At 43.0% G+C, this 12,820-nt stretch overlaps 1 protein-coding gene across 1 annotated transcript in view; it reads right to left on the bottom strand.

The window, feature by feature from the left end:
* Positions 1-12,820, bottom strand: part of SERPINE2 (serpin family E member 2) — a 37,854-nt gene that overhangs the window by 2,076 nt on the left and 22,958 nt on the right. Inside the window, exons 5-8 of the mRNA XM_081192701.1 lie at positions 5,038-5,236; positions 4,818-4,918; positions 4,384-4,470; positions 3,222-3,305 (exon numbers count right to left, since the gene is read on the bottom strand). Of these exons, the coding sequence (XP_081048827.1) occupies positions 3,222-3,305; positions 4,384-4,470; positions 4,818-4,918; positions 5,038-5,236 (471 nt within the window). The remainder of the gene's footprint in view (positions 1-3,221; positions 3,306-4,383; positions 4,471-4,817; positions 4,919-5,037; positions 5,237-12,820) is intronic.

The following is a 12,820-nucleotide window of genomic DNA, read 5'->3' as shown; positions in this document are numbered from 1 at the left end:
GGTCAATGATTCCCAAGAACAGAGAGGAAGAAAGCAAGGCATGCACTCTTGACTTGAGCTCCAAGCTAGCCAGTTCACAAAAGCCACTTTATATACTTGTGTATGTGGGTTATCAGAGAGTGGCTCTGTTCATCAGTTTGCATCTGCTGCCCGGGGGGGGGGGGGGGACAGCGAGAAAAGCTCAAATGCACATAAAGATCCTTCTAGTGTGAATGTGTGCAGCCCTGGGGTCTGCGGCTGGTGTTGCTCAATGCCAGGTTGGCACTGAGTAAGACCTCCCAAACCCATGATCCGGACGAGGAGGCCAATCTGGTCTGTATCACAGAGACCTGGGTGGGTGGAGTGGGCTGCTCGCCGCAGTGCCTGGGGCTTCCAGGTCTACCTCGGAGGAGAAAAGGCTGCCTTGGGCAAGAGGTGGTTTTGCAAAGGCACTGGCCACCACGTGGCAGGGGGCACCTTACAACACTGCCGTAGAACAAAGTGCTAGGGACCAGGGGACCCACTGAATTTTAGCAATGCATTGGGCACCGCTGAAATTTGAGAGCCTGAGGTCTGCCACTGTCGGGACAGACTGGGGATTAGGCCCTTCTTCATGTGCCTCCTCTACAAAGGGGTTCAGAGGGTTGGCAACATTGGAACAGGCTTTTTCTGCAGTGGCTCCCTGCTTGTGGAATGCTCTCCCCAGGGAGGTTTGCCTGGTGCCTTCATTGCATATCTTTAGGCCACAGGGGAAAACAATTCTCTAAAAATTCAATGGCCTTATAAATGTGGGAGGGGGGTTATTGGTTTGTTTGCTTTATTATGTATTTTGTGCTCTCATTTTGTAGTTTTATGTTGTGAATCACCCTGTGATCTTCAGATGAGGGGCAATACACAAATCAATCAATCAATTAGTATGTGTATTATTTGTTTTCCAAACTTCAGCCACCAGTCAAACTTAATCTTTTCATATTGAGAACTAACAAAAAAAATTGAATTAATTTAAATGTATATTGTAAGATGCTTGTTAATAAGTGACTTTATACAATACTGCTGATACATAGGTGATAAAGTGTATCAGTTTCTTTATCTGTCTTTTTATTGTTTTAACTCAGTTTATTATACACACCACCAAGGTAAGATTCTCATGGCATATAAATGTAAAAAAATAAAACAAACTAAGGCAAGCAGGCCTACTTAATAACAGCTGCATTTGGCCCTTCCTTCAACTATCACCTAGTGGCAGCCATTACAACAGGCTACCTAAATTATTTATACCCTAGCTGTTTCTTATAAGAACTATAACTTTTAAGACCTGGTCTCTGAGATTGCTTTTCTCTTTCTTCCTTGTAATTCCTTTTTCCTTGTGTGTCCTGTTTATCTGCAGTGCAGAGACTGAATTGTGGCTGATTTTTCTTAAGACGCCCTGGGACTCTTTTCAGCTAAAGAGTAGGATAAAAAAGTACTTAAAACAAATAAATCTGACTTTTTGAAACGTAGTGTCTGCAGCAGGAAGACTTCTCTGCTTGTGGGAAACTGGGGTTTTGCATCACGAGGGGAGCTTCCAGAAGATGAAACAGGCTCCCTGCTTTAAACAGCTGCTCTTGAACCCATAGAGGGTGACAGGCTTATCCCTACACCCACTTGTGTGGTACTCCCCTGCCCCCAAGGCTAGTGCTAGAAAATGCAAGATTTTATTTATTTAAAGCACCATCAAGACTTCCAGAGCAACCTACAAAAATCAGAAGCAAGACAGTATTCCCTGAGGTCTCCTATTGCCTGAATAGGGCCACTGAATTTTAACAAGGGAAACAAACAAACATCCCGAACCTCAATCCCAGAGTATTTCATTCCTAACTCCCTGCTTTAAAAAATCCCTTCTTATGCAGTTATATACAGAGGGCTTGTCCTGAATTAATAAGTGAATGTTCGCTAGGTATTGCTAAGCGTAGCTGCTTCCAGAGAATACAAAGGGCCTGCAATACACCTCTCACGCAGGGAGGTGTATTGCAGGCCCTTTGTATTCTCTGGAAGCAGCTACGCTTAGCAATACATAGCAAACATTCAGTTATTACCGTATTTTTCACTCTATAAGACGCACCAGACCATAAGACGCACCTAGTTTTTGGAGGAGAAAAACAAGAAAAAAAATATTCTGAATCTCAGAAGCCAGAACAAGAGGGATCGCTGCGCAGAGAAAGCAACGATCCCTCTTGCTGTTCTGGCTTCTGGGAAAGCTGCGCAGTCTGCATTCGCTCGATAAGATGCACACACATTTTCCCTTACTTTTTAGGAGGGAAAAAGTGAGTCTTATAGAGCAAAAAATACGGTAATTCAGGACAAGCCCTGGATGTACGAAGGTGGATGTACGAAGTGTGCTGGCTTTCAGTTCTGATCCATTATTCAAAAGATCTAACCCACCAGGTACAGCTTTAGTAAAAAAAAAAAAATCACTTATGCATCTGATGTCTGCTACCAGGAGCAACACTTCCTAGAAGATTCCACTGAAATCAGCCTGCCACTTCTGTATGGCATCTTTAAAATATTCAGTGCATGCCAGCAGATTTTGTTCTTAGCCTGCTTTGATGCTGGGTGGTTGTGGAGGAGACAATGAGATGACTGAAATGTTGCATATATAGAGAGAGTGTGTGTGTTTGTGTGTTAAGATGCCCTGGTCCCTCAAGTCCCCTTGTGAGTCATTTTTGCGCGGAGATGGGGGTGAAGGAGGTGAGAAGGTGTTTTTCCTAAGCAGCTAGCTCATACTGAGCCTAGAATATCAATTAGAAGAAAAACAGGGTTTCGAAGTGGAGCAAAGAGAGGAGATGTGTGTTTTGACAACCGGCCAGTGCTCCTCTTCGGAATCGCATAATGTGCCTTTGATGTCCTGAGCTGCCTGTGTCTGGGAACTCATGCCAGAAGTCCTCTTCCTCCACAGCGTTGGCACTTTTTACCTCCAGCATGCACCATTTATGGAGATGAGCTAATAAATATGCCAGTGGAACAGAGGGGCCTGTTAGTCCCTGGCAACAACCCCTCGAGTGTTGAAATCCTGCGCAGCTGCAGGCTGCTGCGTTGCCTCCAAGAGAAGAAATCTCCTATGCACAGTATAAGGAGGGAGGAGGTTGAGGACCAAATTTAGTAAGGCAAGAAAGCATGTAAGAGATGTCTGTTTTTAGCGGTAGGCTTCTGTCTCCTGAGGAAGGCTGTTTGCATTTAATTCAGTGAAAGTCAATATTACTTACCTGTAGGATTGTGCCGTATGAAGAATACAAATGGCCTGTCTACCACAAACCAAGGTGGGGATGACCTGGCTATTAAAATTGCAGCTTGGACAAACAGAAACAGGGAAAAAATAGTCACTCGATGGTTCTAAACTTATTTTTACATTTTATTTAGCAAGATTTATAAGCTGCTTAATCAACAAAAAAACCCCTCTAAGTGGCTTATATAAATAATATCCATTAAAGTAAACATTAAAAGCAAGTTAACATCACCCCCCCAAAAAAATATATAAATAAAAACAGCAACTGCAAAACAACCTACCCAATCAAATAACATCTTAAAATTACGTATCTGGGCAGGTGTGCCTAAACAGAAGCAAGGTTTAAAAACAAGTTCTGAAAAGTTCCTGCCTAGTATTATTGTATTTTGAATACTTTTGTAAGCCACTTTGTATTTTTCATCTTTGCATTACCTTTAAACCTTTTTGTACGAACCAGTGAACATTTTTCTAACTAGATAGCAATATACCAGTACTTCCTAAATTGAAGAATTTAATCTATTTACCTTTTAAGCAGTCCAGGGTGGGGGCAACAGAAAGGCATCAGTTTGAGACTTAAAATGCCATATTCCTAAACTATAATTAGATTTGGGCAAATTACTCTATAATTTGGAAATGCTGAAGTCCAGTAGCTACTGAGAGTCACATCGCTCTGGTGAGTGTATGAACGCCCCTGCTTTAAGCTATATTTATTTAGAAAAATTCTACACTACTTTCTGGAAAAAAGAAAAGAAAAATCTCCAAGTGAAGAATTTTGCCTTGCAGAGTGACATAACTGGGGAAGGGGTTCGCTCAGGGGCAGAGCATCTGCTTTGCATGCAGAAGGTCTCAGGTTCAATCTCCCACTTCTCCAGGGCTGGGAAAGGCATTCTGAACCCTGGAGACCAGCTGCCAGTCAGTGTAGACAAAACTGACCTAGATGGACCATTGGTCTGCCTTCCTAAGTTCGAATTAGGGAATGCACAAGTGCTTTCTGGAAGTCTGTTAAATGATTATTCTGACTTGGCAGTGCCATTTCAGCTATACTTTTAAAATTAATGAAATTATGATTTTTTCTATTTTTAAAAAACCTAAAATCTCTATATGCATTAATGATGATTAGGGAGAACCAGTGAAATGCTTACTTGTTGCTGCAGATGCTTTGGTTCCATCTTCACTCACTTCAATCTTTGTTTTTTGCAAGATCTGAGATACATGAATGTTTCCTGTTCCTGTTAAGGGTCAAACACAGAACATATGTGCCATAAATATTATGTATACACATCCTCATGCTACATTCCAGGGAGCAGCCAACCCTTTTCATTATACATAAACAGAAGGAGACGTCAATCTGCTTCTGTATGCTGTTATTAAGATATGCCATTCCCCCCCCCCACCTGCTAAAAAAATTGTACCAGGGAATCACTTGGCATGAAAAAAATGACACTAACAGATCACAATGCAGTGTTTTGATAAATTAATTTCAGTGAGAAGTGGGATAAAATTCAAACCAACCAAATTATTTCCACAAATCCCTAGTCCTAAAACTCATGGACAAGAGAATGAGAGGGTAACTCACTTGTTATTTTTGCAAAATTTGCCTTTGACTGATCAAACATATCTCGAATGCCAAGCTCCTGCAAAGGTTCCTTTAAGTCTGTTTCTGCCTCCGCAGTAAACCTGGTGGGAGCAACAGAAGAGCATCAGCCTGAGACTGAAATTAAGTCCAATTGCAAAAAGGTTTTTCAATAGGGGTGACATAAATATGTGTGAGATAAAGTGGGGGGAACAGAACCTACTTGGGTAAAATAACCTGCACTCTCTTCTGCACCATAGTCGTCATCCAGCTCTGTATCGTTTTTGTGCTAATGTGAGGAATAATAGCAGACAAAGGAGTTGTGCTTTCCGTGGGCAGAGCAATCAGCATACTGATACTTTCACCATGGTATGGCAATTCAATGATATTGTACCACAAGTCATTAGGAGTACTTGTTGTGCCTGAAAGAAACAGAGCAAGTAAAAGAAATGGGATGGGGGGGGGGATCCAAGACAAGAAAACCTTCAGTCTGTATTGCAACACTGTCTCAGTAATAAGTAGCTGTTGAAACAAATTGGATCAGCTTGTCCTCAGCCTGTTCCCTGAAGCAGGAGGAGAGTTGGGGATCTACAAGGAAGTTGCTGGCAGAGAAAGAAAGGCAGAAAAAAGGACATTTTTTGCCCCAGAACTTCCTCGTGAATATCCCAACTTGCCCCTTTCATTTCACCTGCAGCTGCTGTCCTGCCCTGCAGGTCACTTCTTCCCCTCTCTAATCACTCTGCAGGTGAAGAGACCATGATGAAGCCAGCACACCCGCAAACATTTCAGGCTGGAGGGGGAGCACCACTTGTTCCTTCTCCCTTTTGGCCCCATTGGCCATCAGAACGTCTCTTCCTGTGCTCATGGGAGAATCACAAAAGCCATCTCCTGGTATGTCCCACGGAGGACCTTACGGTCTTCAAATAAAAACATCTTGGAGATCCCAGTCCACAGGGAGGTTAGGCTGGCCTCAACCACAGCAAGGGCTTTTTTGGCCGTAGTCCCGATCTGGTGGAACGCTCTGTCTCAAGAGACTAGGGCCCTGCAGGACGCAACATCTTTCTGCGGGGCCTGCAAGACAGAGCTGTTCCACCAGGCCTTTGGCCAAGGTGCAGTCTGACCCCCTCCTTCTGTAATCCTCATAGAACTCTAGCCCAATGGTTGCCATTAATTTGATTCTGAACTGATTTTAGAATGTATTTCAATTGACTGTGATTTTATGTAAACTGTGCTATTTTTACTGTTGTTAGCCGCTCTGAGCCCAGCTTTGGCTGGGGAGGGTGGGATATAATAATAAATTATTATTATGTTCATCCTGATGCCAAGGAGTTTGTTCATACCTTTCAGGCTAGGCTGAAGGAAAGCAAGCTGCAACAGGCAGCCACCCAGACTTCCAGCTCTGACTGTCTGAAGACTCCGCCTGTGCAATGTTTTCTGCTGCTACAGATTTTCAGACAGCACAGGCTAGTTCATGGAAATTTCAGGGGTTTTGTGGGGTGACAGGGAGTCATTGTGACATCCCCCAATGTTTTCAGCATATGATCCTGATACAGGCCTGAATAAACAAAACTTATGATTAAGTTTGATTCTAATGCACACTGGTGAATACCAACTATTCCATGTCTAGACAAGGCATATAATTCCAATCCTGGCTTGACTGCACTGGCTGCCAATTAGTTTCTGGTTCTAATTCAAAGTGCTGGTGTAGACCTATAAAGCCTTACATGGCTTGGTACCTCAGTACCTGAAGGACCGCCTCTCCCCATATGAACTGACCCAGCCCCTCCACTTGTCTTCTGAGGCCCTTCCCTATGTCTCCCCTGCCGGAGAGGTTTGGAGGGTGACAACACAAGAACAGGACTTTTCTGTGGTGGCTCCCCATTTGAGGAATGCTCTCCCCAGAGAGGCTCGCCTGGCACCATCATTACATGTCTTTAGGCACTGGATGAAAATATTCCTCTTTACTCAGGCCTTCAGCCATTAAATAATCTATGACCTGTTAAATGTGTGTGGGGAGGGGGCTGTTCTTATGATTAGTTTATTATTATTCTGACTATTATTATGCTCCGTAAATTATGTTCTTAATGTTTATATAAACACCCTCACACACAGTAAAAGGCCAATGAAATGCAGAATCACTACAGTGGTACCTCGGGTTACAGACGCTTCAGGTTACATACGCTTCAGTTTACAGACTCTGCTAACCCAGAAATAGTACCTCGGGTTAAGAACTTTGCTTCAGGATGAGAACAGAAATCGTGCTCCGGCAGCGCGGCAGCAGCGGGAGGCCCCATTAGCTAAAGTGGTACCTCAGGTTAAGAACAGACCTCCAGAACAAATTAAGTTCTTAATCCGAGGTACCACTGTATTTCTCTTTCCCGGCTCCACCAGCATTGCCCTAATCCCACCTCCTTCCTCGGACTGGTGAAGCCTCATTTAAAGAACGGTTTCTTATGTTTTTGTTTTTTCTTCTTTTTTGTAATCTTGTCTTTTTTGTGTATTTTTTTAAAAAAAAATCTTCTGTTTCAATAAATATCATTATAAAAAATAAAAATAAAAATAAAGAACGTTACAGAAGTCATGGCGTCACAACTAAACTTTTTAAAATGCATAGCCCACCCTTTTCACCACTGCATATCCCAGGGTGGTGTATCTGAATATCATTGCATATGAAGTCATGCTACTGATAGCAATTGCTCCTCAATGCTTCTGCAATAGATTAAAGCTGAAAGGAAATAGACACACAGAAACCAAAAAAGGGGCTTTCCCTATCTTCTCATGCCATGTTCGAAACTGGGGGAAAGAGATCCCCAAACTGGCTAAGTGTCATACCAACTGTCTCTACAAAACTTCTAAACATGAGCCATGAATCTGGTATTATGAGGACAGCAAGAAAATAGTCAGGAAATACAGCAAACGCATTGCTTGCCCCAACTACTCAAGCATTTTGCAGCTCTAAGTATGTCTGTCTTTGAGCCTTTTTGAGAGGAGAGTGTTTCCCCTTTTTGTTTGCTTTGTACTTCTGCAAACCTTGGAACTTCCCTGAAGATGCTGATACCTTCTGTTTCAGCAGTCCTGTTTTCACTGTGAAGATGCCACAACAACTTAAAGCATTTTTGTTCAGGCAAGCCTGCCCAGACCCACAGATATGGGTGTGTTTTAACCTTTTTACAGTTAACTTTAATTATCTTTAAATATTGTGATCTGTTTTATTGATAATTTTAATAATGCTGCAAGCAGCTTAGAGGTTTTACAACCATCAAGTGATATATAAATGTTGTTATCATTTCTACTTAATAAAAGTAACAGCACCTGAATTCACTATTAGTATAGGTGGCACGAGCTATCTCAGTGACAGCATAACAATAATGAACCCGACATTCTTTGGAAGAAGGAAGTTTGCTACCTACAGGTACCAAAATCTAGCAATGTCTTCAGCAGATTCTTTATATACAAGCTGAATTTCCCTGCTACGTGAGGCTAGGGCAGACCAAACACAGAACAGATGGCCTTCCTTTTGCCACCTCACACCCCCAAATATTACACTGGACAAGAAAACAGTCCTAAAAATGGAACTGGTCTTTTTGGATAAGAATTAATGTTAATACTGTAAGAAGATTGCAACTGGCCAAATGATAATGTGTAAATGTTAAGTTTTTAAAACTATCATCAAAGAGGTAAAGGATTCAAACAGAACATCTACTCTTGACTCTATTGCAGGACATCCATATGAGAAATCAAGTGGCTTAGATAAACAACAAAAATACAATGTTGGGAAAACTACAGCAAATTATTATTGCGTGCACAATGTTTGTCATGGAACTTTGGAGATAACACGCGGTGAGCATGCTCTCCCCCCAATAAGACATGGGTAAATCAGCATCATCAAGCATGGCAAACATCATATCTTGTAAAGATCTGTTTTTTCGCTCTGCAACGCCATTCTCCTCTGGGGAAAAAACGTTCGTTTTTCTATGCCCAATGCCACGCTTTTGTAACCAATCTTTAAAGGCATTTGACATAAATTCGCCACCTCTGTCCGTCTGAATCCTTTTGAGTTTAATGGACAGAAATCTTTCCACAGATGCCACCCAGCCTTTAAACTTAGTGAACACGTCACCCTTATTCTTCATGGGGAAAACCCAAGAATAACGTGTAGCGTCATCCACAATTGTTAGTGAAAAACGCGCTCCACCCCTGCTTACAGCAAATGGACCAATTACGTCCATGTGAACCAGCTGTAGCGGTGACTCACTAACTCTGTCACTTCTGGGGTAAGAGACTCTGTGGGTTTTAACCTTTTTACACACATTACAATCAAGGTACTTGTTACAACTCTTTAAATTACCCCCATCAGCCAATTCAAACATTTTTAGTACACTTTTCCAGCAAGCATGCCCCATTTTCCTATGCAATAAGTGCACACAGTTGTCATGTATAGCTTTGTTAGCAGGCTGAGATTTACTGACTACTGCTGCAACTTGGGATCCTGCTTTAAGCCAAAACAAGCCTCCCTCTGACTTAGCAGTGCCTAAAATCTCACCAGCCTTCTTAATAATGCAACTGTCTCCTTCAAAATACACTTTAAACCCAGCTTTTAGCAAACAATCTACAGACATCAGATTGCTCCTTAATGACAGCACACAAAGTACATTTTGCAGGCACTCACGAAGACAAGGAACAAAAACTGCACCCCCCGAAATCACTTCGGAAGTACTTCCGTCTGCTAGAGCCACCTGGCTGCGCTGTGCTGAGTTCTTGGAAACAAACAATTCATCTGAATTCACGATGTGGCGAGACGCTCCCGAATCGACCACCCAGACCGCTTGTTTCTCATCAGCAATCTTGACCTCGCCTGTCACCAGCTGAGCCGACTGTTTTCGTTTGAAGAATTTCTTTTTACGCTGCTGCTGCTGCTGCTGCTGATCTCGTCTCTGCTCCTGCACCGGCAACTGAGACTTGACCAACTCCGGACATTGTCGTTTTAGATGCGCTGAGGACCCACATCGGAAACAACGCCTAACAGCAAACGCTGACTCCTCACCGGTACGCTGCTTTTGCTCCACCTCTGGCACGGCATGAGAACTCCCTCCAAACCGTCCACCTGTAGAAGCCTCTGCAGCCAACGACCTTTCTTGCCTCTTCTGCCATTCTTCAATCAAACGCCCAGTAACGTAACTGACTGATAAATCACGCTCCTGTATGCCTTCTAGAGACAAAACTAAATTATCCCAGCTTTCCGGGAGAGAACTCAAAATAATAGCCACTTTCTCCTGCTGGTCTAATGCACAGTCTCTTTCCTGTAGCGCAACAAACTTTAACTGTAAACTGTGTAGGTGTTCCTGCATTGTAACCCCAGGCTGTAACATTGCCTTGTACAATGCCTTGCGAATGAACAGCTTGGAAACCGCTGTCTCACGCACATGGAGTTCTTTAAGTGCTTGCCACACACCTCTAGCTGTCTTGATTCCCCTCACATACGGCAACTGGGAATCTTCCAGCCCCAAGACAATTGTGGCCCTTGCTCTTTGGTCTTTATCGAGGTCTTCATCATCAGGCTTTGCAGGAAACTTACTCACCACTTGCCAGAGACGATCCCTCTGCAGCACTGCCTGCATGCGTTCCGACCACAGCAAGTAATTGGAGTCATTCAGACGCTCAAAAGCCATCTGAACTGGTTGTGAGGCCATCTTGAGAGCGATGTCCCTGGAACCCGGAACCAGCTACTCACGACCACCGAGAGAGAAAACAGGAACCACAGCACCCAGCACTCACACGCTGCAGCTGTTGTCCTTGTGTCCGCTGCGTCACCAGCTCACCACGGTCAGGAACCAGCCAGAGAACAACAACTTCTGGAACTACTGGAACCAACGCCGTTGATGCTGACACCACCGCAACTCAGGCTGGCAGTACAATGCCCATAACCTCATGGAACTTTGGAGTGTCAGGCATAGCCCTATTGGCTTTAGCCCAAACGTAGCAGAGTTTTCCTGCACAGCGAAGAAGCTAGTTGCGGCAGTAATGACTAGTCAGCTAGACTCAGAAGAACTATTTACAGGATTTATTAAAAAGGAAAAATAAAACCAGCAGAGTTTCTGCATACAAATAAAAGCAAAATAAACCCTCTCTTTCTCTCTCTCAAAACCATACACAGCACTTCTAACTCCTAACACACCTCACACCAAACTGTGCTAGCAATCCCTTGATAACAGAGTTGAGTGCTGCTCGTTAACCAATCAGAGCGAGTAGTTTCTAGGTCAAGCAGACCTGGGCTTTCTGCCAAGAGTAAATTGACACCAGCTTGAGTTAATTGGTGAAGCTAGAATCTGCAAGTTTCCCACGAGAACCAATTAACAGAAACTGAACACCCCCTCACAGATTCTGCTGAACAATTAACACCAAATACACCTATGTAGGAGATCATTTTTCCAGCAAACCTAAACCCTTGCACATTCGCTTGTTCTTTATCTTTGCCAATGGTTTAGTTAACACATCTGCTACATTTTCTTCACTTGATACATAAGTACAGGTGATTACATTGTCTTGTACACAGCAACGTACATTTTGGTATTTTACAGAGATATGTTTGGAACGCGATTTGAAACCCTCTGTTTTACTTAAGGTTATACAAGCTTGATTATCAATGTAAACTTGTACTGGTTCTCCACAATTTACATTTAAATCTGCCATCAAATGCTTGAAATAAATCACCTCGTTGCACAATTCACTCAATGCAGCATACTCTGATTCCGTTGATGACACACTTACAACGTCTTGCTTGCGTGACCGCCAGCTGATTAAAGCTCCACCGACCATTATGACTAGTCCTGTGACAGATTTTCTATCTGGCAAATTTCCCCAGTCACTATCACAGTAGCAACTCAACATTTCATCCTCGGAAGAATTTAATTGTAACATATAGCCAATTGTCTGTTTGAGATATCTCAGAACTTGTTTTACCCCTTTCCAGGCATTTAGTGTGGGTTTTGAGACCAATCTACTTAATATGCCTACTGCATAGCTAATATCAGGTCTGGACCACTGTGCTATATACAATAAACTTCCAATTACAGAGTGATATACATCAGGGTGTTCAAATTCAGGACTCTCATCTGTATGAAGTGTTTTTATGAAACCTGGATCCATAGGCACCGCTGCCCCTTTGCAATCCTGCATCCTGTATGTAGTCAGTAGTTGTTTAACTTTGTTCTGCTGACTAATTAGGCAGCTGCCATCTTGGGCCCAGCACACTTCCAACCCTAAATATGTCCTAACCGGGCCTAAGTCTTTTGTACACCCACCTGCAGCCTACAATCTTTGCCCCCTCAGGCGCTGCTACTGGTGTAAAGACCTCGTGCTCATTCAGAGAGGACATCTCTTCCTCCATTGCCTGTTTCCAGCGCTCTGCCTCCTCTTTTGGTAACTTTAACACCTCCTGAAAACTCTTGGGTTCTGCAATTACACTAAACACATTTGCAGTATCTGGGGAAAAACGCACTGGAGGCACTCCTTTGTTTTGTCTTTTAGATCTTCTGGGAGAAAATTTTTCTTCTGACCCACTTTCCTCCTCAGAACTATGACCTCTCTTTTGTTGCTTAGCAACAGGTCTTCCACTTTCTTGAGAGCTCTTATCTGAACTTTCCTCCCCCTCAGACTCTGATTCTCTGTGTCTACCTTCAGAGTCATGAAGCTCCTGGGAAGGTTCAAACCAAACCTCAGTATTGGCATGTAGTCTCTCCCAGCCACTATGTTCACAAAAACTGGCATTCCTGGAGATCACAATGCCATTTGTCCCTTCAGCAAAGCGGAAACCTTTTCCCAGCTCCTGGTAACCCACAAACACTAACTGTTTGGTCTTAGGATCTCCCTTCTTTCTCATTTGTTTCGGAATTAATACCCAGGCTTTTGATCCAAACACATGCAAATGGTCAATTTTAGGTTTTTTCTGAAACAATTTAAAGTACGGGGTTGTACCTATTGTTTGATGAAAGAGCCTATTTTGGAGA

This window comes from Podarcis bocagei, assembly GCF_964188305.1.
Source record: "Podarcis bocagei genome assembly, chromosome: 4".
In the NCBI taxonomy this organism is placed as follows: domain Eukaryota; kingdom Metazoa; phylum Chordata; class Lepidosauria; order Squamata; family Lacertidae; genus Podarcis; species Podarcis bocagei.
The sequence above is the reverse complement of the archived record's forward strand: the minus strand, read 5'-3'. Positions and strand labels throughout refer to the sequence as shown.